Below are 25,591 nucleotides of genomic sequence, written 5' to 3'. Positions count from 1 at the left end.
CTCCTCCATCCATGGATTTTTCCAGGCAAGAGTACTGGAGTGGGTTGTCATTTCCTTCTCCAGGGGATCTTCCCGACCCAGGGATCGAACCCAGGTCTCCCACATTGCAGGCTTTACCTTCTGAGCCACCAGGTCTCCTAAAGTGAAGTGAAGTCACTCAGTCATGTCCGACTCTCTGCGACCCCATGGACTGTAGCCTACCAAGCTCCTCAGTCCATGGAATTTTCCAGGCAAGAATACTGGAGTGGGTTGCCATTTCCTTCTCCAGGGGATCTTCCCAACCCAGGGATCGAACCCAGGTCTCCTGCACTGCAGGGAGACACTTTACCGTCTGAGCCATCGGGGGGACAGGTCTCCCAAAGCATTTATCAAATGTGTTCAAGGGCTACAACCAGCACCTTCTGACTTCAGACCCAAGCTTCTGTCCCTACAGCTGTCCTCAGAGGGAGAAAATTGGCAAGAAGTCTCTTTCATGCTGAAGACAGGCATAAAGCAAATAACTCTGGCTCACATAAACCCCACAAAGCATTGGAGGACCCTCCAAGGCATAGAAATATGAGGCCTGTTTGTTTCTAGCAGTCTTTATTAATAGAAGCTGCCTCGAGGCACTTTGAACCCTGGGGACCCATTCTCACCCAACATAGCATGTTTTCTCAGTTCCTGACTTCCTCTGCGGTTTGCTGGTATCTTCTTTTTCCGTCTAAAACTGGTAAGCAAACAAGATAGGTTGTCATTTCCTCATTTCCAAGCCCCACTCCTCGTGGGGGCCCAGAAATCTCTTTTGAGCATCAGACGGCACAGGGCGGCGCCTGGGTGAGCAGCGGGCCTCTGTCCCCCTCTTCGGGGGCCCTTGGATGGGACCTTGCTCTGGAAGGAGCCATGGACCTGTGGCTTTGGGCGCTTTACTTCCTTCCAGGTAAGTGCTCTGGAGAAACACCTTGGACGCCGTTCGAGGACTGAATTGGTCACATGTAGGGGAGTAGCTGGGTATCTCTGGCTCAGAAGCGTCTAGATGAATTTAGCTGTAAACCAGTACCTGGGGCAGGATAAGGGTGGGTTAATGGGGAGAGGTGGGTAAAAGCTATTTTGGCATTTTGCAGCTTGCCTCCTTGCCCGCTAAGGTGTTGACTCACAAGGCTGAAGGTGTCCCCTCTCCCAGGTGTCAGCCTGTTAATCTGGCTGTTCAAAGCCTCCAGCATTCTCTCTTCTTACCTCTACTTTCTTTCTTTGGTTCTCTTATCTCCTGAATTTTCAAAGTTCCAATCGAAGACTCCCTGGTCCATTTGGTAGGCCTGCTTCCCCAGGTAGCTCAAACGGTAAACAATCTGCCTGCAATACGGGAGATCTAAGTTCAATCCCTGGGTCAGGAAGATCCCCTGGAGAAGGAAATGGCAGCTCACTCCAGTATTCTTGCCTGGAGAATCCCGTGGACAGAGAAGCCTGATGGGCTGCAGTCCGTGGCGTCACAAAGAGTCGGACACGACTGAGTGGCTAACAAACACTTTCACTTCATTTCCAGAGTTTCATATCTTGATTTACAGCCGTCTCTCGGGCACCCCCACTTCCACACCTCATCAAGATCAAAAATACAACCGGCCTGACACCAAACCTCATATTTCTCACTGGTCATCACCTAAATCAGCTCCTCTGTCTTCACTATCTGTGATCTCAGCTGCAAAATGCCAAAATAGCTTTTTACGTGCCTCTCCCCATTAACCCCCAACCAGACTTTGACCCAACTGATGGCCAATTCATGCAGTTTCTAGATTCACGCTTACCAGGACAGGAAGAGACGGCAGCCTCTGCTAGAGGCAGAGCAGAGGAGTGCAAAGAAAAGGAGCACAGGAGCAGCTTCTACCTGCCTCCCTGCTTTCTGCAAGCTGACAGCCCGTGGCTCCACGTCCACCTCACTTCTTCTTGCCTCTGAGCTTAACATCATCCTTCCCAAAGACCTTCCATGCCTCCTACTACCAACTGAACCAAACTCCTGAAATACCAACTCCTTCCTTGGCCTCCGCTTTTACACGCTGAGCTTATCATTCTCCCCAGGACTTTCGTAACCTCCAGCCAGCACACGTGTGCTGGACCTCCCTGAACGTGTGCTGGACCTCCCTGAACGTGTGCTGGACCTCCCTGCCACCACGGCCTTGCTCCTGCTGTTCCTTCTGCCAGGAGCACCCTTCCCCTCACCTCCACCACTGATGCAGCCCTTCAAGCCCATCTCAACCTCCACCTCCTTCTCTACACTTTCCAGAGCCCCTTCTTTGGAACCTCAATATTTTACTGATTCGGCAGTAATTTTCTTGGGGGTCAGAGTCGTTGTTTATTCATACTTGCTTTCTTTGTGATGGCTGGAGTTTTGAAGAAAGGCAAATGTTTGAGTCAAATGTTGGAAGTCTCTGAAAGCCCAAAGGAATGAAGTTTTAATGAAATAGACTCTGTGACAGGTAGTAGGACATGGGTGAGCACAGTGGATGGTTAACCAAACTTAGGCCTGAGAGGGAAGAGGGACTGGGTGGATGTGGGAGATGTCTAGAAGTGAAGGGCACCCGAATTGCAGTCCAGCAGTCTGTCGAGGGCAATATGACTCTTCTAGCCAGAAGGGTCCTTACTCTGGGCTTTGTCCTCCACTGGTGCCAGTCCCCATGGGGTGAGGAGTTCAAGACCTGAAAGGACATGCTTACCCCAAGCCCACATCCACACCGCCTCTGCTAGACCTCAAATTCCCTGTCCAAATGACTCTTAATCCACCATTGACGACTCTGCAACACTACCCTGGGTCTTCTATCCTAGACTTATGTCTTGGCCTGTAAAATGGCTACAGGTGGATGTTTGGGAAGGAGATGGGGTTTATACATGCAAGCTGGGTCATTCACCAAGTATATTCTAGGACTGTTGAGGAGTGGGCAGGAGCTAGGGATGAGAATTGAAGGGAGAGGGGCCAGAAGCTGGAGGCAGAAAACTTGAGGCCATTTTCCCCTGCACAGCGTGTGTGAGAATGGACATCCAAGGAGGGCATAAATTTGTCAAGATGTTGGAGAGTCCCAGGGACAGAGGAGCCTGGCGGGCAACAGTCCATGGGGTTGCAAACAGTCAGACACGATTGAACAACTTAACAACAACAACAGTTTACTAGCTTGGTGATTAACTTTAAACTATTCAGACTATGATATTTAGGCCTTATTTGTATTCCTGCCCCAGGTCCTGCAAATTTAGGGGTGGCCCTAGTCCCAGAACCCATCGCATGAGGCACAAACTACAGGCCACATCACTTGGGGCCCCAGGTGGAGGTCCACAGTAAAGCAACACAGTAGGATAGGATGTAGGCTTTCAAGCTGTTTTTACCTTGACCTGTAATAGTAAGAATGCACACACTTGATGCTGTGACATAGTACACAAATACACACCTAAAACTTACCTTAATTCTTTAATATGAGAATGACTCTGGGGCTTCAGCACTTGGATGGACGTTGACGATTTTTTCGGAGATAGGAAGAGCTTGTACAGGAACAGGTTTTGGAGAAGGAATCAAGAGGGTGGTTTTTTTTTTTCCCCTTTTACCATTGTAAGTGTGAAATATATCTTAGACGTTTGAGTGAAGTCCAAGTGGAGGGATCCAAAAGGCAAGTCTGGAGCTCAGAGGTACCGACAAGGCTGGAGATCCATGCAGTGATGAGATCTAGACAGAGTTGGCACTAAAAGGCATGGGAGCCCATGGGCTCTTGCAGGGAGACCCAGGGGGACAGAGAGGAGAACAAGCCCAGTGCCAGGCCCTGGGGTGGCCCAAAACTGGTAGAGAAGGAGCCGTACATAAGGAAGGAGGCAAAGAAGTAAGTGAGGAGGAGAAGGAAGTGAACAGATAAGGAGAAGTAAGGAGATGGCAAAGAACAGCCATTGAGAGAGTGACGTCAGGGAAGCCAGGAAAGCATTTCCAGGCAGGAAGGCTCTATCCCACCAAATGCTGCCAAGAGGATGAGAAAAAAAAAAAAAAAGAAGAAGGCAAACAAGTGACCGATGTGGCAACAAGGAAAGTTTTGGTGACTTGATTGGAGCAGTATCAATGGAATATTGGAGACAAAATTCTGACAGACGTAGGTGGAAAAGGAATTAGGAGACGTGGGATTGGATTCAGTGGTTTTAAGAAGGAGAACGGGAGAGGGGTGGTTGCAGCTGAAGGGGAGGGGGATGTCGACGAGGGGTCTTCCACTGTGGGCATCATCAGGGCATGTGTGTGAGCCATGTTAATGCTGGAAGAGAGGAACCACCGAGGCAGGCAGAGAAAGGGGGTGATTGCAGGAGAGAGGCTCTGTAGGAGGTGATGGGATGGACTCAGGATCCAGGGCAAAAGACTGGCTTTTGAGAGAAGACAGATACTCCATTCACAGCAACAGGACCAAGGCAGACAGCAGGCCTGGACACACGCAAGTCAGAGTGTGCAGAAGTGGGAAGTCACTTGGGATGTTTCTCATCTTTTTTATTTTTTTAAGAGCCCTGCTCCATCTGATAAACATAAAGCTCTCAGGTCAGCTTCCTTCTTCCAGAGATCCTGCTGTGACTGGAGTCGATAGGGTCCTCATCACCTCTCCTGCCTAGAAAATCACCACCCTGCAGAATCTAGGCTATTCCCAGAGCACAGCCACAGCCAAGGCTTTGGGGCCTAAACCTTATTTTGTATTAAAAAACAAGATTTTTTTCCATGTTTCAAATATATGCTGTGCTGTACTTAGTCACTCAGACATGTCTGACTCTTTGCGACCCCGTGGACTGTAGCCTGCCAGGCTCCTCTGTCCGTGGGGATTCTCCAGGCAAGAATACTGGAGTGGGTTGAGTGGGTTGCCATGCCCTCCTCCAGGGGATTTTCCCAAACCAGGGATGGAACTCAGGTCTTCCCCATTGCAGGTGGATTCATTACCAGCTGAGCCACCAGGGAAGCCCAAGAATACTGGAGTGGGTAGCCTATCGCTTCTCCAGGGGATCTTCCCAACCGAGGAATTGAACCAGCGTCTCCTGCATTGCAGTTGGATTATTTGCCAGCTGAGCTACCCGGGAAGCCCATTTCAAACGTATATTTATATCCAATTACATGTTGAGGGTGACTTTTTATGCCACATAAATCCCTCTCCCCTACCATCACCACTGAAAATCAAATCACCAATTCAGAGATGAATGACACATCACAGCTTCTCTAAAACATCAGTATTAAACAGGATGATTCCTTTATATCTACTTCTACTCCCCCCTTTCTTCCCTGGAATCATTTGGAAATGTAATCATAAGGCTCAAAATTGCAAAAATTCAAGGGCACCTGGGTTGCTTACCTAAAAATGCAGATTCATCAGCAGACATACTCACCCATTCAAAGCAGATATAATCACCTTGCTGAAGGGCAGGACCAGGTCATCTGCATCCTAGCAAGTTCCCCCACAGGAGTCTTATATACACTGTGCCTAAGTTCTAAACTTGGAGGTTGTATCTATCTTTTTTTTTCCTATTTTGGAAGTTCGCTTGTGGTTAGAAGCTATTATGAACTCCAAGGAGAGTAGAATCTGGTCATTTTCACCTTGCCCATTAATGCTTCCCTGGGACCAGAGCTCAGGGTACCCAGCAGCTTTCCTTGTGCTTCATCCATCCAAAGTTTGCACACTAAGGATGTCCCAGTCAGTGCTGGTTGCTGTTACAAAGTGTCATAGATCGCGTGGCTTCCATAATAGACATTTATTTCTCACAGTTCAGGAAACTAGAAGTCCTACATCAGGGTGTTGGTTTCTGCAAGGGCCCTCTTCCTGGTTTGCAGAAGGCTACTATCTCCATCTGTGTTCGTGTGGTCTCCTGTGTAAATAGAGAGAATACAGACACTGATCTCATTTTGAGGGCTGCAGCCTCATAACCTCATCTAACCCCACCTACCTCCAAAGGCCCCACTCTATAATACAGGAGCTTCAACACACGAGTTTTGGGCAGTACAAATGTATAGTCCGTAACGTAGGATCTGCGTAAGCCAGAGGGTGACCAGCAGTACCCCACTGAATAGAGAGAGGCCACTGGAGGTGCCTGCACGCGTCATGACCCCTCTCTGCTCTATCTTGCCTCTGCCCATTGTACAGCGCCTCACCCTTGAGAAAGCAGCCAGCATGCCCTTTTCTGGCTGAGCTGATCTGAAAACATTTGCATGCTCACTCTCAGGTGCCAGGCTTTGCAAACAGGTGTGTGTGGTCCCTCTGGACCTACGGGGCATTCCGCCAGCCCCTTGGTTGGGTCTTTGCCTTTTGAATGGGTCGCCCTTCCGTTGGCATGTTCCAGTCACAGGGCTGCCTCCCTCGTCTCAGTTTCCATGGTGTTTAAAGCAGAGGTGGGTGATTCGCATGAGGGCTTTCACATCCGCTCACACGTGTCTGGCAGTGCCCTCTGCTTCTCCCTGCTGTGCTAACCAGCTGCACATCCAGATACTAACGAACTCCTGCGAACACTCCCCTGCTAGCCCTTTTCTAGCCTCCTCCACCCTGTCCCATGCTCTCACGGTTGTTTCCTCCTCTCTCCGGGTATCCCCATCCTTCCCTCCCCCCAGAATGTCCTCCTCAGTGCATCTAAAAGCCTGCAGCCCCACTTCTTCCCCTGACTCCCCAGAGCGATTCTAAATGTGTGCTCTGCAGATGAATTTTGGGAAGCTTGTGAACACCCTTCCCCTCCTCATGAACATGCTGTGTCCCCTCTCCTCTCTTAGGCTTTATGGGGCCAATTCTCACTGTCTAGAAAGGTTTCTCCTCCACCCTAGTCCCCCCAGCCTCACCCCAACACACACACTCCATCCTCTGCATCATCTTCCCAGAAATATACGGACCCTTGTTGGACCCACTTAGTTGAAAATCATACCCTCTTCTCCAGCTTAGCCCCGCCTTCTCTCCACCTTGCATAAGCTTATTGATGCCAGCGACTTAGGAGCTACACCTTTCACTCCTCCCTGCTCCACACCAGCCCCAAAGCGCAAACAAGATGTGCACACACTCAAACACACTCCTGTTTCCCTCTGTATTCCCTCCTTCGGTGAGGATGACCGTCATTCTCTTAGCCCTGCATACCCAATCCTTGAGGCCACAGCTTACATAGCCCTTCTCCCAGAAAGCCTTTCTCAAATTCCCCTCCGTGGCAGCCTGGATCAGGCACTCCACTTGCTGCTTCCAAGGAGCCTTGTGTATCCACACCATGGGATTTATTACACTTTGCTGTAGTGGCCAGTGATTTGTATCACTAAATAAGTGACTCATTCTATGAGGGAGGAATGGCAGCTAGCTTGTCACATGAACGTGATTCAATAGATACCTGTTAATGATTGAATTAAAAAAAAAAAAAACTGGAGGTGAAAGAGTTATTTTGGTGGGATGGATCCAAGTGAAACAAAACTAGACAGGAAAACCTGTCGCAGTAAATTTCACCACGCCTCCCGGCAACACACTGAAATCACTAAGGGGCCACATGCTGGTTGTGGGGGGCGGTTCACCGTGGCATCCCCCCTGGAGTGGGGTGGGCATTTTGACTAGATTCTCAGGAGGTTGGTGTCTGGGTCCATAGAGGTTCAGGTGTGATGATAAGGCGGAGGGCTACATGAAGGCTTGGGCTAGGGAGAGACTGAGCCTTGGGACGGACATAGAGCTGGACCAAGGAGGTTAACAGGGTTGAGGATGGAAAGAGGCTGTGGGTGCAGCTAGGGCTAGACATGAGGGAGGCACAGGGCTGCTCATGGGGATGGAGCTGGATGCAGGGATGAGTATGAGGCTGCGCTGGGGCCCAGGTTGGAAACAGGGCTGTGTTGGGGACGTGGCTGGTGGTGGGGCTTCCTCTCACTAACTCTCTCTCCCTGCAGTAGTCGGAGCCCCAAAGGTCCTTCCAGAAGTAAAGATGGAGGGAATGCTGGGAGGATCCATTACCATTGAGTGCCCACTTCCTGAAACGTATGTGAGGATATACCTGTGCCGGACCATTGACGAGTCTGGAAGATGCACCACCGTGGTGTCCAGCAGCAAATTTGTCAGGGAGGAATTCAAGCACCGAGTCACGCTGGAGCAGTATCCGGACAGGAATCTGTTCCTGGTGGAGATGACAGCGCTGACCAAGAATGACAGTGGGGTCTATGCCTGTGGGGTGGGCCTGAACACAGACCGAGGCAAGACCCAGCAGATTACCCTGACTGTTCACAGCGGTAGGTGCCCCACTCGATGGAGGCTCAGGACCCCCAGGAACCGTTGCCCCTTGGGAAGGCGGGGACAAGCATGGGGCCGCAGCGGCCCCCACACCCTAACACTGCTGCCATACCAGCTAGTCCAGTGGAAACTGGGATCCATGGCACTGTAACCTCATAGAGTCATTGAACTTCATGATCCACCAAATTTTCTCTCCAAGCCATGAGAAAGGACAGGATCGGTGCGCCCCCGGGTGGTACCGTGCCCACCTTTCCCGGGTCACAAGCCAAGTGAGGGGTGGGCGTGAAATTGAGGAGAGGCTCTGAGACTGGAGGAAACTGGAAGCAAAAGGAGATAAGCAGCCCCATAACTGTCCCGTCAGAAATATCAGGGATAAATATAAAGGAAAGACAATCATTTTTCAAGCCACAGTTGATGGCCAAATTTGTTGCTTTATACGATCCTTTCCTTATTGCTCCAGATCCCCTCCTTTCTCCCTTCTTTCTCCACTGACTTCCTCAGACATACACAGTACTCATTCCCAATGGACTCTGATCTTGCAGAGAATGCCCACTGCGTTAGGGAGAAAGAGGATTTTTTTCCCAGGGAAGACCCCAGCCCAGTCACTTTTCTGCTCCTCTCGTGGGCACCATGTCCTCATCCCTTTATTGCCATCTACCCTGGCTGAGTCAGCCTCGACTCACACCAGCAGTCCCTCCCCGGGCCTCAGGCTGTTGCTGGAGAACCACCAATGGACTTCTCTTGCCTTTGGTAGTTTACGAGCCATCCTGGGAAGAAGAGCCGATGCCTGAGCCTCCCGCATGGTTTAATAGATTTCTACAAATGCACATGCCTCCTTGGTTCCAGATGCCTCCACATGCCAGTTCTTTAGAATTCATGTCCAAAGGTCAGTTCCCCGAAGCTAGGGCCGGGGAAGTGGGGGAAATTCTATGTTGTTGTGAAAGTGGATGAGGGGATATGTGTTCAGTTCATGCAGTGGTTGGGAGAGCAGAGCTGAGTCTCACGTGTGTATTTCCCTGTCTTGGAAGAGGGAACCTCCTTGAGATCTGCATTCCAAGGTTTTCAAGCCCATCCCTCAGCCACTTGGCACTAGTTGCAGTACTTACACATCACCACCAGGTGGGGCCGCGCACAATGAAGTGTATGCTCCATTCACAAAATCTAGCCCTTCTATGAATGACTAGGAAACCAAGCCTGGGCAGACAGTTCCCAGCCAGAAGTCCTCTTGCCTTCTGCTCCCCATGTGGCTATCTTCCATTTGATGGCATACAGTAATTTAACAGCTCTATTTTGCGACAATAAGATTAATAATAATTATACTAATGATACTTTTACACTTCCATCACTTTTCTGTCTTGAATGCATTTTGACATACAATGTTTCCATCATATCCTCGCATGTTCCCTGAGAGGCAGACACATTAATTGAATATTGTTACACTAGAGGACTCTGCTGGCCCTTGAGAGGGGGATAATGTCACTGAGCTCATTATATACCCAAGGTTGTGACTGACAGGTGTGGAATGGGGGAGAATAGACAAACACATAGATATAATACAAGTCAGGGTGGGAACTGAACTACAGTCGAGGTTTTCTCCATGGTTAAGAGGAGGGAAAGCTCTTCTGCCTGGGAAGTCAGGGAAGACTTTCTGTAGGAAATGGAGTTTGAAGCAAATATAGAGAGAAGGGACTAGGTGTAGATGGCCTGTTCAGAAGGCATTTCAGGCAATGTGGATTGCAAGAACACAGGCAGTCTACCTAAAAGGAAAGAATGTATTCAGGAAAGAAATGGTTGACCCAAGGCTACCAGAGACTAAAGTGTGGATATGGAAGGTCACTTTGTCCTGCTCTGTCCTGCAGTAACCACACCAGCTCAAAGGACCAAGTCTCCTCAAGCACACCAGGCTTCCCCCAACCCCTCAGTCACCCACCGCCCCCGAGTTTCCAGGGCATCTTCGGCAGCAACTGCTGAGCCCACCATCTTCCTGCCATCCATCACAACCTCAAAAACCTCAGCTCAGAAGGGGCTTCTCAGGCTCCAGACGGCCAGCTATAACCAGCAAACCAGGCTTCACAGACAGAGGTAAGATGCCTCCACCATCCAGGATGGGCTAAAGCTGGTCAAAGGAGACTAGAGTTAGGAGATCCACCGAAATCTCCCTAAAATGTCTACCAACAGAGACACTTCTTGGCTTTGTCTCTAGAAGTCACTGTGAAATATAGCATAGATATATTTATTATAGCTATACTAATGTTATAGCTATAACATTAACTCATCAGTCCTATTAACAAGTACATACTTGAGTGCTCCAGGAGGAGATCTTGTAGAGACGAGACAAAGATCTTTCAGTCATTCAACATTTATGCAAATCTGTTTTGACGCTGCTGCTGCTGCTAAGTCACTTCAGTCGTGTCCGACTCTGTGCGACCCCATAGACGGAAGCCCACCAGGCTCCCCCGTCCCTGGAATTCTCCAGGCAAGAACACTGGAGTGGGTTGCCATTTCCTTCTCCAATGCATGAAAGTGAAAAGTGAAAGTGAAGTTGCTCAGTCATGTCCAACCCTCAGCGACCCCATGGACCGCAGCCCACCAGGCTCCTCCGTCCATGGGATTTTCCAGGCAAGAGTACTGGAGTGGGGTGCCATTGCCTTCCAGAGTTATATTATTACAATCATTGATCGTATATCAAACTATACATTTGATCCACTGCTTCAAGTCTAGTCACCATTTCCGTTGAAGGCTCAGTCATATACTTGGTAATACAACAAATAATAATCTTGTGAAACAAGCAAAATACAAATGGTATAGTTAATAACATAGTGGAATTAAAAGTAAATATTTTATCCATGAGCTTCCCACACCAGTTTCTTTTTTTTTTTAAGATTGTCAAGACTAAGGAATGGGTCACTGAGAGCAGAAATCTGATTTTTCATGTGGTTCAAATGTGTTACATTAAAGGATTTATCAGGTTCAAAAATACAGCATTCAGTTTGAATTAGAGCACAGATATCTCCCTGAGATGCTGTAAGGTGTCAAGGGTCTTGCAGTTGTGTGGCACTGCCTTTCTCATCATAGAGATCTCAGAATTCAACAGGCTAGTAGCCCGGTTACTATCATTTAAAGCTTATGAAAGTTGTCAAGACTTAGATATGGTCAATTACATCCTCCAACCCCATTGAAGGCACACACACACACACACTGCTAAATGGTCATACTAATAGAATACAGATCTTTGACCCATTGGGATCATACCAATGGTAGATTGGTTGGGGTTACTTGTAATTTGTTAACATGTATGACCTTAAATTCATGGGAATCCCAGGCTACACCTTCGTATCATTCCTGTAGATGTCAAGGCCATAAATTAGTGCCACAAATCTACTGAGTTCCATACCAATCACTCTCTCTGAGGGTTATAACAGGCATAGTTCATAAAGCACCCAGCCTTGTCTCATAATTACCAGGTTGATCATTTTTGGTATGATTTAACCATTCCCAACATAGAGGAGACTTTAAACTTAAATGACCATCAGTCAGTTCAGTTCAGTCACTCAGTCGTGTCCAACTCTTTGCGACCCCATGAATCGCAGCACGCCAGGCCTCCCTGTCCATCACCAACTCCCGGAGTTCACTCAGACACGTCCATCGAATCCATGATGCCATCCAGCCATCTCATCCTCAGTCATCCCCTTCTCCTCCTGCCCCCAATCCCTCCCAGCATCAGAGTCTTTTCCAATGAGTCAACTCTTCACATGAGGTGGCCAAAGTACTGGAGTTTCAGCTTTAGCATCATTTCTTCCAAAGAAATCCCAGGGCTGATCTCCTTCAGAATGGACTGGTTGGATCTCCTTGCAATCCAAGGGACTCTCAAGAGCCTTCTCCAACACCACAGTTCTAAAGCATCAATTCTTCGGCATTCAGCCTTCTTCACAGTCCGACTCTCACATCCATACACGACCACTAGGAAAACCATAGCCTTGACTAGATGGACCTTAGTCGGCAAAGTAATGTCTCTGCTTTTGAATATGCTATCTAGGTTGGTCATAACTTTTCTTCCAAGGCGTAAGCGTCTTTTAATTTCATGGCTGCAGTCACCATCTGCAGTGATTTTGGAGCCCCCAAAAATAAAGTCTGACACTGTTTCCACTGTTTCCCCATCTATTTCCCATGAAGTGATGGGACCAGATGCCATGATCTTCGTTTTCTGAATGTTGAGCTTTAAGCCAACTTTTTCACTCTCCTCTTTCACTTTCATCAAGAGGCTTTTTAGTTCCTCTTCACTTTCTGCCATAAGGGTGGTGTCATCTGCATATCTGAGGTTATTGATATTTCTCCTAGCAATCTTGATTCCAGCTTGTGTTTCTTCCAGTCCAGCGTTTCTCATGATGTACTCTGCATATAAGTTAGCGTGGTGTTAACCATGTAGATCCTCCCCATAATTGTAGGAGTTTTTCTTTTAATAGATGAGAAGTTAATTTTTTATTGAGACTTAGCTCATCACTCCGATTGAGTTTAAATGACCCTAGGAGAAAACTTAAATCTATGGCCAGCCTCAGAGCAGGTATTTTTAATTGGCCAGCTGAGAGGATCCCATGTAGAATTATTATGAATAGACAGAACAGGACTGAACACTCATCTAAAACAAATTTCCTAAGGGGTATCCAATAAGAGCCCTAAAGAACAGAAATCCACCACGGTAACCCAGAAGTAATAGGCACAGGTAATTGGCCACAACCCAACAACTGGATTGAGTTTTAAACTAGCATAGAATCATGCTATTATAGATGGCTCTGAGAGACTGCTCCTGTTTCGACACGGAAGAACTAAATGAATATAAAATTAGCTACTAAACCATCAATAATTTAAAAATTACTTTTGCGTGTTTCCTTTTACTTTTTCAACGTGGCTACTAGGAAATTTTAAGTTCCGTATCCGGCTCTGACTACATTTCTGTTGGCCAGCTCTCAACTAATGGATGGGGTGCAGCCCAGGAAAGTGCTGCTATCGACCACTAGGAGGCAGCATTAGAACAGATTCCAAAGGAAACCAGTAATACCTGCAAATTATTTGTTGCCAAAGCAAATAGAAGGGGCTTCCCAGGTGGTTCAGTGGTAAAGAACTGGCCAGCCAATGTAGGAGACAGGAGATGCAGGTTCTATTCCTGAGTCAGGAAGATCCCCTGGAGGAGAAAATGGGAACCTGCTCCAGTATTCTTGCCTGGAAAATCCCATGGACAGAGGTGCCTGGTAGGCTTCAGTCCGTAGGGCTGCAAGGAGTCAGACTCAACTGAGCAGTTAGGCACACACACAAGCAAAGGCAAACGTGAACGAAGAAAGGCATTTCTGACACCATTTGGGTCTTACAATTAGGAAATTGAGCCCACGAGAGCAAAGTGGTTACAAACAGAACCAGGACTTCTGATTCCTAGTCTATTAAACCATAACAGCCGACTAGTGGAGAAGAATTCAATTAACTCAACCAACATGTTTTTAAATCCCCACTACATGCCAGGCATTGTGCTATGTCCTGAAGGTGTAGAAAAGTTTAAAAACGTGTGATATCTAGGTGTTATTTTACTAATACTAGTCTTGACTGTGAGAAGTGTTGTAACTGGTGTGAACTGAGGAAGTGCTGACAGAGAAAAAGTTGATTCTAGTTCACCACGACTGGCGAAGAAAATGAGGACTTATGTAATGGATAAGGAAAATAAGATTTCAACATGTGGAGAAAATGGAGGGAAGACCTTCTAGGCAAAGGGAGCAACATCTTCTCTTCCATAGTTATCAGAAACTAACTCATCTAAAATCTGCAGTCATCTTGTGAAGAAACTGAGGTGGAGAGAGCTGAAAGCGGAACTGACCTTTGTTGATTGCTGCTTGGGTCAGCTACATTAAGGTCTTTATAGCCCCTCTTTTATTTCATCTTTAAACTGTTCCGTGAAACAGGTTTTACTGTAACCATTTAATGGGAAATGAGGCTCAGAGAGGTTAGGAAACTGATTCAAGATCACACAGCCAGGAAAAAGCTAAACTTGAAATTTAATCCAGGTTTCCTGACTCCATAGACAGGCCCTTTTGTGACAGGGGTGGGGTTGGGGGAGGGGGGGTGGGGTGAGAATTCTGCTATCCAAGGGACAAACCTGTGAACCGCCTTCAAAAGCTGGCCCTTGGGGTGCTGCCTTAAGTCCCCCTCCGTTCCTGACCTCTCCTTCCTCTTCCCGTTCCTCCCCTGCTCAGCGGCTCCAACCAGGCCCCGGGTGCTGCGTCTGGGATGGAAGACCAAGGTGTCTTCGTCCTGATCCCCACCATCCTGGGTCTCATACTGTTGGCGCTTCTGGGGCTGCTGGCGAAAAGGATCGTTCAAAGACGGAAAGGTGAGTGGGTCGGGCCCAGTGACAGCGCACCCAGAGCACCCAACTCCCTCTGATCCCCCAGGGACACTCAGGACCTTTGGATGAGCAGACTGAGTTTGGGGGGACTCGGGATGGGGTTCGGCTGTCTGGACATGGGGACGGTGAGGAGCGCGGCCCGAACTTGAAGTGGAGGGTTCCGAGCCACTTCCGAGCGGAGCACCCTCAGGTCAGACGCTCCCAAACAGCGGGCAGGGGGCCGTCTTTAGTTTTCTGTAAGACTGGGCGAGTGCGGGCCTCTGACACCCTCCTTCCTTTTTCTGTCCCTGCGGCTTGGTTGATAAGCTCTCTCCAGGCGGGTCCGCCGACTGGCCGTGAGGATGCCCACGGTGGACGCCTCCCAGCGGGCCCGGTCCCAGCGGCCGCGCGTGTCCCGGCGGCCACGCACGCCGAGCAACATCTACAGCGCCTGCCCTCGGCGGCCCCGCGGCGTGGACGCGGCTGGTGAGCCTGCGGGCAGGAGGGAGGAGGGCAGGGCTGGGCGTGCGGGCAGGCAGGGGGGAGAAGGTCGGCTTGCGCGGGCGCGAGGCGGGTCTGGGGGTGGGGGGGGGGGCGAGGGGGGTTGGGGCGGGGTGGAGCTGGAGGAGTGGGGAGGGGTGTGGGGGCCGAGGCGGGGTGGGGGGCGGGACTGGAGGGGTGGGGGTCCTGGGGGACGAGGCGGAGGCGGGGGCGGGGCTGGCGCGCGAGCTGGAGCCAAAGAAACTGCGGCTTCATTTTCTAGATAAAGAAATGGAGGTTCAAAGAAAGGCAGTGAATTGCTTATTTGAGTGAATTTGTCCTTTGCTTTATGTTTTATGTCAAAAAGACCTTCTTGGTTTCCTAGTCATTGATAGAAGAGCTAGATTTTGTGAATGGAGCATAAACTTCATTATGCGTGGCAGCGGGGTGGGGTGGGGGGTGGCAGCGGGGTGGGGTGGGAGCGGGGTGGGTTGGGGGGCAGTTGGAGCGGGGTGGGGTGGGGGAGAAGGGGGCCGGGCCGGGGCCGGCGCGCCAGCTGGAGCCGCAGAAACCGCGCGGCGCAGAGCGCGAGCCGGGAGACCCGCGCCTCCAGGACTGCGGCGGACCGCCGGGCCAGGGCCCACGGCCCGGGGGCCCCCCGCAGAGCTGGGGGGCGGGGCTGGGCCCTGGGCCCCGCCCTCATGCCGCCCTCCGCGTCTCCTTCAGGTGGAGGGTCGGCACCGCCCCCAGGCCCCGGAGCTCCCGCAGCCTCCGCCCCGCCGCAGGTAAGCCCCGCCCGCCGCGGGTAAGCCCCGCCCGCCGCAGGTAAGCCCCGCCCCGCCTCTGATTGGCAGCTGCGGCTCGAAAGGGCGGCCCCAGACCTGGGCGTGGCCCCGCGCGCCGTTTGCTGAGCTTCGGCTTCGTGGGAGGGCGCGGGCTTTCCCAGCTGCTGCGGGTCCTTGCCTCGGGAAGTGAGTATCCATTTCCTCCTTGGACGGTGCCCGTAGGCGGCTACCCAACAATTGTGGTAGACTTAGTTACCTGGCTTCTGGCCAGGCATTTCTCACGGGATAAATGAGAGCTTAAGCAGAGGATGCTAGATGTCGACTGTACAAATACGAGAAGGGCTTTCCTGTGTAAGAGATTCAGTTTCCAGTAGGTCTTAAGAGGGTAGAAGTTACCCGTTTCATCTGAGGAAGTACTTTCTCGTAAGCCCTCTAAGATGAGAGGAGGTTGTTTACTGGAGGCAATTAAGCCTGGCCTAGGGAGTTGGTGACACGACTGAGCGACCTCACTTTCACTTTTCACTTTCATGCATTGGAGAAGGAAGTGGCAGCCCACTCCAGTATTCTTGCCTGGAGAATCCCAGGGACGGGGGATCCTGGTGGGTTGCCGTCTCTGGGGTCGCACAGAGTCGGACACGACTGAAGCGACTTAGCAGCAGCAGCAGCAGGGAGTTGGTGATGGACAGGGAGGCCTGGCGTGCTACGATTCATGGGGTCGCAAAAAGTCGGACACGACTGAGCAACTGAACTGAACTGAACTGAACTGAGGGAGAAGGAAATGGCACCCAACTCCAGTACTCCTGCCTGGAGAATCCCAGGGACGGGGGAGCCTGGTGGGCTGCCGTCTATGGGGTCACACAGAGTTGGACACGACTGAAGCGACTTAGCCGCAGCAGCAGCAGCAGCAGGGAGAAGACAATGGCACCCCACTCCAGTACTCTTGCCTGGAAAATCCCATGGACGGAGGAGCCTGGAAGGCTGCAGTCCATGGGGTAGCTGAGGGTGGGACATGACTGAGCGACTTCACTTTCGCTTTTCACTTTCACACATTGGAGAAGGAAATGGCAACCCACTCCAGTGTTCTTGCCTGGAGAATCCCAGGGACGGGGGAGCCTGGTGGGCTGCCGTCTATGGGGTCGCACAGAGTCGGACATGACTGAAGTGACTTAGCAGCTGCAGCAGAGACACAGATGGACTTCCCTGGTGGCTCAGCTGGTAAAGAATCTGCCTTCAATGTGGAAGACCTGGGTTCAGTCCCTCGGCTGGGAAGATCCCCTGGAGAAGGGAAAGGCTACCCACTCCAGTATTCTGGCCTAGAGAATTCCATAGACTGTACAGATAAGATTCAACACTTTGAGTGAGAAAGACTCCTCTTGAAATCTAGATGTGGAGTAGGGAAGTCATTTTCTCCCTCTCTCTCTCTCTCTCTCTCTCTCTCTCTCTCTCTCTCTCTCTCTCTCTCTCTCTCTCTCGTCTTTCTATTGATGGCCACTGGCGGGTGTATGAAAAAATGTTAAACTATTCATCCTTCGTTGTCTTCCCCAATTAAGAAGAGAACATTTTATTCTCTAAAGCATCCACAGTAGCAGAAACATTATTGCTTCCAGAACCAGGAAAACTAAGTGTGGCAAATGTCCCTGATTTAATTAGGGTGTAGGCTAAGCTGCTGCAGCAAACGCTAAACCCCAGGGCTCACAAGATGGAAGCCTGTTTTCCTCAAAAGTGAAGACAGGGAGCCAGGAGGAGGTGGCCTGAGCCATGGCGTCATCCGGGGCCTCAGAGGCCTTCTGACTGTTGCTCCACCATCCCCCGGAGTCTTGCCTCATCCGTGGTTGATGCTCAATCACTAGCACCATGTATGCATCCCAGCACATGAGAGGGAGAAAGAGAATGTTGCTTTTTTAAGACCAGGAGCCTGAAGTTTCACACTGGGCACAGTTTAATCACATGGTCACACCTGTGTTCAAGGGAAGCTGAAAACTATCCCTGTGCGTCTTGCTTAAAAAGGGGAGAGTGATGCCTGGGAACAGGCAACAGCTCTGCCCCCATCTGGCCCAGCTTCTGGAGCTTGCCCTTGCTGAGCCCTGCTGGAGGAGTTCTCAGTAGCATGGGTAGGCCCCGCAGTGCCCATCAACTCTACCCTTTGTTGTTCAGTCGCTAAGTCATATCTGACTCTTTGTGACCCTATGGACTGCAGCATGTCAGTCTTCCCTGTCCTTCACTATCTCCCGGAGTTTCCTCAAATTCATATCCATTTGAGCCCTTTTCTCTGAAACTGTTCTGTGACCACACATGGCCTCATGTGGGCCTGTCAGTTCAGTTCAGTTCAGTTCAGTCGCTCAGTCGTGCCTGACTCTTGCGACCCCATGAATCACAGCACACCAGGCCTCCCTGTCCATCACCAACTCCCAGAGTTCACTCAAACTCACATCCATCGAGTCAGTGATGCCATCCAGCCATCTCATCCTCTGTCGCCCCCTTCTCCTCCTGCCCCCAATCCCTCCCAGCATCAGAGTCTTTTCCAATGAGTCAACTCTTCGCATGAGGTGGCCAAAGTACTGGAGTTTCAGCTTTAGCATCATTTCTTCCAAAGAACTCCCAGGGCTGATCTTCAGAATGGACTGGTTGAATCTCCTTGCAGTCCAAGGGACTCTCAAGAGTCTTCTCCAACACCACAGTTCAAAAGCATCAATTCTTTGGTGCTCAGCTTTCTTCACAGTCCAACTTTCACATCCATATATGACCACTGGAAAAACCATAGCCTTGACTAGACGGACCTTTGTTGGCAAAGTAATGTCTCTGCTTTTGATTATGCTATCTAGGTGCCTTTACCTTGCTTAAATTTTACCCTTCCTCTCTGCTTAAAAGTCACACTCCTGCTATCAGGGATAAAAAAATCTTGATGAAACAAATTCACAACAAAGTGCCTATGATAAATGACTTGAGTATTTTAAGCCTTCACAGGGAGCGACTTTTTTAAAATGGTTAAGCCAGATCAGTCTCAAATGATGAACCATAACAGGCAGTGGGAGATACATTTTTGAAGCAAGCTGCTGCCCAATTCCTCTCTGGTAAAGTACAGAAAGGAACAGGTCCTTTCAGTGAGCACTTACTCAGTGCCTGCTCTGTTCAGGGGGCTGAACTTCTAGTTCTCAGTGGTTGTGTTAAAAATATGCGACTCTCCCTGCTGCAGCCTTCCTGGGTGGATGTCACAATAGTTATGCCATGCTGGGGTCATGGCATAGCCCTGCCCTCCGAGAACTGATCCATCCCAAAGGCAGATGATCCTGAAGTTTCTTTCCGGGGAAGTGGAGCTCTACACAGCCTGCTACCTTCCTCCCCTTCAACCACCCACTCCTTCCTGGAATGCACTGTCCCATCACGTCACAGCCTCTCCAGGAAATGAAAGGCCTATGGAGGTGCAGAGGATGATTCATCCTCCTTCTGAATAATTCCCTGAGAAGATGCATATTTATCCTACAAGTCACATCATCTAATCCAGAGGGGAAACTCCTCTGGTGGATGGTTCTCCTCCAGACCCATGCTTAGTCACATGATTTTTGTCTGAGCCCCATTTAAAACACTTCCTGCCGTATTAGATCAAAGTGTTTTCTAGTTATGTAGAGCATGAGGCACCACCCTGAAAATCCCCAGGGCTGAGCCACCTGATGGAGCTCAACCACCTCTGCGTTTTGCCTTCTGGAGGACTGCAACCCCCACCCCACCATTGCCCACTGTGGATACTATAGTCACCCTACCCAAACCCAGGGATGCTTCTTTGGTTGTTTCCAGGTACCTGAAATTCCCTGGCTCCCTGTCCCATCTCTGAAGATCGACTGTGAATATGTAAGCTTCTGCCACCAAACTGCTGCCCAGGTGGAGGACACTGATTCCAATGACTACGTCAATGTTGCCTGCCTGACTCACCTCTCCAGCTGTGCCCCTGGGCCCAGACCTTGGTGTCAATGAGTCTTGTCTGTCTGCTGGTTCCCAACACCCACTCCATCTGTTTCAGAAGCCTCGTTACCTCCCCACCTCAAGTCTCGTCCCTGCCTGTTTGCCCCAAGCACTGATCAGTCTCCCCTCCTCCAGCTCTCCTTACACACTTTTGAGCCCCCGGTGGTTTTCACGTGGCCTCTGGGAATGCAGAGCATTTGCCCTGATGCCACCTGCCTCCTCTCCAAACCATGTGACAGGCTATGGTCTTGCAGAGTCTTTTTGATCACAGGGTCCTTACTCCCCTGGCTCTAGACCACATGGCCTTGGGCTGGAGTGGAGGCATAGCTGTTGCTTTGAAAGCTTGAGTTCCCCACCGGCAGAAGGTACCTGGACTGCCCTGTGAAGACACGCTTCAGCCCTGAGCTAGGAAGGGACCTTGGTATGAAATACCCCTGGCAACCTCTTTGCCCCAGTCTTAGGGCTAGCACTTACTAGTGATCTTCTGTTTGTCTGGAGTCCTCTGGTGATGGCAGTTTATTTGGATGTGATGAAGGGTTGTAAATTTTCAGAACCATCCTTGTTAGTGACACACGTGGATAACCTCTTTAGGTCTTCCTCCCTTGATCCACGTAAGGACCCCGACTCCAGCATTTTCTCTCTTTGAGAAATAGAATAGCTTTTGTTATCTATTTATCCTTCTTCTATAGCCTAGTACTATCTTAGCCGTGGTCTATTTGACCTATCCAAAGCCATTACAACTGTCTGCTTTCAGAAATACACTCTGTTCCAGTCCGAGTGGCTTATGGCCAGGTGGGAAAGGACAGTGATCTGGGATTCCTGGCGGGCCCATTGTTCTGCAAGAGCACTGACATCATGGAAGAAGAGACAGCCCACATCCTACATGTATTCGACCTCCTAAGTGTTCTGAAAGAGGGCAGAGTTAGGCAGGCATTGTATCTTTGGGTTGAAATCAACTACAAAGTTCAGCAAGAGCTGGAGACGAGAGAATGCCCAGTCTTGCTTTTAAGAAGAAGGCCTTTCCCAGACACACAACTCAGCCTCACAGTGCACTGGCCCAGTGCTAGAAAGCAGAGGCTACTGAGGTGCCTGCCTTATGAGCAGGGAGTGCCCTCACAGGTGGGACTGTGCGTCCAGGCATGAGGACAGCAGCCGCAATGTCAGCTTGACTCCGGCCCCCCAGGCGGGAGACAAAGGCAGAGGAGCAGGATCGGAAAGCGCACCCGAGGGGTGGGACTGGCGGCAGCAGGCGGGAAGGGCAGACCGAGAGGCAGCGCTAAGGGGGCATCTGCTTTGTGCTGGGCACCGTCTCTGCTCTGTCTTTCCTCATTTACATGTCCAACCAGCGCTCTCACCTCACCCAGCGCTCTGTTCCTGCAGATGTCGTGACCATGTGATTTCCATGCCCTCAGACTCAACTCCATATCCCAGCATCCCTCATTGTTCCTCAGCAATTCAAAGACAGGTTTTAAAAAATCCAATTTATTAAGCATTTCCTGAACATTCCCATCCACTAACCCCACAGAGTCGCGAGGATTGTGGGGGAAAACAGAGAAACGGGGGCACTGTCCTTGGTGCTCTCATAGAGGTTTCAGTCTGACAAATAAATATGGCATCAGTTAAAACACTGATGGGAATTAAATAGAGTTGTAATAAATATAGGAGTCTGCTTTGTAGATTATTCACAGCATCCAAGGGAACCTTCCATGACTGTTGTTGCAGTCACTTAAAGAATGAAGTCGTAAGGTTGGGCCAAGAACAGGACCCATGGTCAAGGGTGTGAAGTGCCCAGAGGACAACACGGGAAGGGACCCTCATCTGAAATGATGCAGAGAAGAAGGAGGGTATCCTGGTCTAGGCCGTCAGAGCTGATTGAATTTCTCCATCCATCTCAAGAGAATGTCCATTTCTCCAAAGGCTTTGGTCACAGCTGCTTCTCTGTCCAACTAAAGGGAAAGGAAAAATTTAAGCCCTGCCATGTTAGCCACGGGAACAGGTTTCCTTCTGACCCCTGAACCTGGTACGACTGTAGATCGTGGGCTGTGACCCCTTTAGGATGGCCTCTGACAAAGTCATCACCCACCACTTCTTCTCTATGTGTGTTGTCTGCTTGGGAGGCAAGGACAGATGGGTTGGTGAGTGGCCACAAATAAGGGTCAAGGGAAAAGCATCGTGAGTCCCTGACAATAAGCATCAGAATCCCTGTGCAGGGTGGATTCCATCCACCTGAGACCATTGTGCAGATGAGGAAACTGAGACCTGGGTGGTCCCTTTCCCTAGTATGTTATTGCTCTTCACCAGTTGTTTATAAACTGGTATATCTGTTCCTCAAAAAATGATCAAAATTGGATTGTCTTGGGGAGGGAGCTGGGGATGAAACTGAAATTTTTTTTGTTTTCTTAATTTAGGAAAAGACAACATAATTCCCATAATTCTTTGTCACAAACTCGACCCTTTGACCATCCTGGAAAATACTGCAGATGTGTGTTGGGTTGGGGATTCTCCCTTCTTTCTCCCTCACTTTTGACTCACCAATTGCCCACCTCAGGTACCCATAAAGCTCTCATTTTGGAATGTCCTTGGTAGTGAAATCATCTTGTAGGGAAATAGAATAGCGTTTTAACTTGAAAACTGGCAGAAAAATTGGCCATGTCATTTGCAGTGTTTACGCAAAGTATATGGTAACTAATGCAGCTCTAGTATGGCTGTGCTCCTGCTAAGTCAGGTGGCTTAGGGGCAAGCTGGATGGAGTCCCCTACATTGAATTCTCCATCAGGTCCCCAAGGCACCCTCGTGCGACAGTTCAGACGGGCAGCTCTCAGTTCCCGGCCTTGATTACCTGTTTAAATGCTCGGTAGAACAGCAAAAATCGCCTGCGCGCACTCTCACGGGTAGAAAACATCTTTTCCTGCTGGATAACAGAAAAAGAAAATTGTGCCAAGTGTCAGGTAGGAGCAGAGGTGCTTTCTCCCACTCTTTCCTAGTAATGCCAGAGGGACTCCCAAGGCCTAAGAGGGCAGCTCCAAATCTCACATCCCCAAGGCAGCCAATGCTGACCTCCCACCGTGCAGCAGAGACTGCCTCCTTTCATACTCACAGTAGTCTTGCCAGGTAGGGGTGATTATCAGCACTTTATAGATAAGAAAACCAAAGCCCAAAGCGGGTTTTGTTTTTGTTTTGTTTTGTTTTGGTCTCCCAATTTCTCTCTCAAAGGCATTTCAAATTAATATGATTGATTATTTGAAAAAAAAAAAAGAGAGAGAGATTGACCACTTTGCAAATGGACACCCAGTCTGTTAGACACAGACCTGGCCTTAACCCAGCACTGCCCGTGTCCAGAGCCTGTGCCTTGTTCCATGACACCTGCCGCTCCGCATCACGGAATGAAAGCCAGGGCCAGATAAGGGAAGAGGAGTCTTCTGAAAACACAGCATCTCCTGTGGACCTCCGTCCCAGCTTTGTCCTACTCACACTGGCTTGCAGTTTTGACACGATGACAAAGAAGTTGTTGGCCAGAGTAGAGAATGACTTCAGGATCCCGAATTCAACAGCCTTGTCATGGTAGTTTTTGAAGACGGTGTTCACATAGAACCTCAGCAGGGCGTGGAGGAGGTGGCAGCTCTCAGTCTCCTGGTGGGTGGCAGGGTCACTGCCAAGCCCAGGCCTCTGCCCACTCTGACCCCAATGAACCACCCACGTGGCGCACAAGGCAGGATAAGCACAGTGGAGGCAGGGCTCCTCCAGGAGATGGGGCTCTGAAGCGCTGGGTTTTAAAGGGCCTTCGGACATCTTTGTTTGACCAGAGGACCCAGAGGCCTAGAAAGGAAGGGCTCATCCGGGGTCCCACAGCCAGTCAGTGGCAGGCCCAGGCCCACCTCCCATGAGGTTATATTTCTTTCTTCTCCAGCCCATGGCCTCTCTAATAGCTCTGGGCAGTGATGGGCCTTGAAAAGCACCACCTCTTGGTTAGCTGAGCTTTGGCAGGGAAAAGGTTTAGAAGGAGAAATGAAGAGAGAGACAACTAGTGTCTGTGAATGTAGGAATTGCACCCTGGGCCCCCGAGGCGCCACAGAGGGGAGCTCGGCATCCCTCAGGGGTCAGAGCTTGGTGGTTTGTGCTCACTGCCTAGATGGGTGAGAAGAAAGTGGGGGCATGGAAGAGGCGCAAGCAGATGGCTCTGGGCCAATGAGAGCAGAAGAGAAATCCAGATTGATGGAGACTGGCTAAATGGAAACAGATGTTTACAAGCCTCAGTCCCTGCCCTCTCCTCAGGGCCTGTATTCGCATACCCTGGATGTTCCTCCTCCGGCTCACCACTCAGCCCTGACCTGTGCAGGCTCAGCCCAGGACAGAAGTGAAGTCTTCTATAAGCCTCCCCTGGAGCACCCCACAGCCTCACCCGCAGGAGACCAGCCACCCAGAGGAGACAGCACCCTTCCCCCGCCTCTGATTACCGAGACATTCTGCAGAACCTCTTTCCGCAGCAGCCGGACACTCGTGATGTTATCCTGAGCTTGCTTGGGGAACAGAAAGGACAGATGTCTCCAGGTTGGAGGTCAGCATAGAAGCCAACCTTGCAAATACATGCTGCTTGCCCAGACCCTTCAGTCTATCTAATCTGTGCAACCTCAGAGGCCACAGGGGGACCCAGGGAGGGCCATGCTGAGCTGGCCCCTGGGGGGGAGGTACAAGGTTCCAGCTCCAGAAAATCACGAATCCTGGCCTCCCAGGGGCAGATGGAATCCTAGATGTTCTTAAGAGCTTTGATGAAGGACTTGTTTGATTCCTTTGGTCACTTGAAGCATGAAGAAATATGCCCATTTTGTTTAAGAACCGCTAGGAGCAAAATGTTACCTCCATCTTCCATGGAGAGTCAGGGAGGCTGTACCTCGAGGCTTCCCTTGCAGCCCACCACTTCTTGGGTTTCCAGCCAAAGAATCCTTGAGAGAAGGAGCTTTAAAGCTCCTTTGTCCTACCTCCTCATTGTGCAAATAAGGAAACCGATAGGGTAGGAGTCGGGAGAGGCTGCTGTATGGATTGCTTTCAAGGTCAAGATCACACAGAGGTGTCCTGTCCCAGTCCAGCACTCTCCTCTCTCCCCAGACGGCCTTGTCAAGCTCCTTCATTCTGCTTGCATCTGGATTGTCCTTTAAGGAGTACGTGTCACAGGATGCATTAACCATTCTTTCCCAACTCAGAATTAAACATTCTTTCAATCTTGAATCAAGGCCTCAGCAGGTGGGAACAAACTAGGAGCTGGCAAAGCAGTAGGTGAAAACTCTGGTGGGTCTCAAAGGATTCCCCATGACTTCCCATGGGTGAAGGCTTATGTAACCCTGGGACAGAGATGAAGCTCAAATGAATCAGGCTTCCTTCTTTATTCCTCGTGGGCTGTGTTTCTTTTCCTATGGACTGGCCACATCTTTCTGAGCCTCAGTTTTCTCAAGTGCAGAAGGAAATGTGGACCCACGATATCTCTGACTTCACTAAGCTCCTAGGTAGGAACAAGATTAGCAAGCTGCAAAGGGCTCCATAATCGTCAAATATCTTCCTCTGCCCAGAATCACCTCCCTCCACGGCTGGGTCCAGAACAACACTTCACTCACCACGATGTCCTTCATGGCCCAGAAGGCCTGCCACAGTTTCTGGAGAACAATGCCGTCTACCTGGCAGGGCCCAAACTGGAACTCTTGGCCCTGGACCCACGGCCCCGGGCTCCAGAGAAGCAGCATCAGACTCAGGCAGGGAAGAGCAGCCACGTACATGGAAGAGCCCATCTGTAGCAAGAAGGTCCAGGAGGATCCTGC

General features: G+C 50.2%; 2 protein-coding genes across 2 annotated transcripts; one reads left to right on the top strand and one right to left on the bottom strand.

The window, feature by feature from the left end:
* FCMR (Fc fragment of IgM receptor) lies at positions 660 to 22,120 on the top strand. Its single transcript, XM_018060103.1, has 8 exons — positions 660 to 916; positions 7,859 to 8,194; positions 8,950 to 9,081; positions 10,055 to 10,277; positions 14,432 to 14,568; positions 14,890 to 15,048; positions 15,769 to 15,827; positions 19,620 to 22,120. The coding sequence occupies exons 1-8, from the start codon at positions 880 to 882 to the stop codon at positions 19,794 to 19,796; spliced, it is 1,260 nt and encodes a 419-aa protein (XP_017915592.1). The 5' UTR covers positions 660 to 879; the 3' UTR covers positions 19,797 to 22,120.
* IL24 (interleukin 24) lies at positions 21,635 to 25,591 on the bottom strand. Its single transcript, XM_018060104.1, has 5 exons — positions 25,391 to 25,591; positions 24,239 to 24,301; positions 23,256 to 23,414; positions 22,624 to 22,695; positions 21,635 to 21,730 (listed from the first exon to the last, which is right to left on the bottom strand). Exons 1-5 carry the CDS (start codon positions 25,559 to 25,561, stop codon positions 21,647 to 21,649), a joined length of 549 nt encoding a protein of 182 aa, XP_017915593.1. The 5' UTR covers positions 25,562 to 25,591; the 3' UTR covers positions 21,635 to 21,646.

This window comes from Capra hircus, chromosome 16, assembly GCF_001704415.2.
Source record: "Capra hircus breed San Clemente chromosome 16, ASM170441v1, whole genome shotgun sequence".
Taxonomy (NCBI): Eukaryota; Metazoa; Chordata; class Mammalia; order Artiodactyla; family Bovidae; genus Capra; species Capra hircus.
The sequence above is the reverse complement of the archived record's forward strand: the minus strand, read 5'-3'. Positions and strand labels throughout refer to the sequence as shown.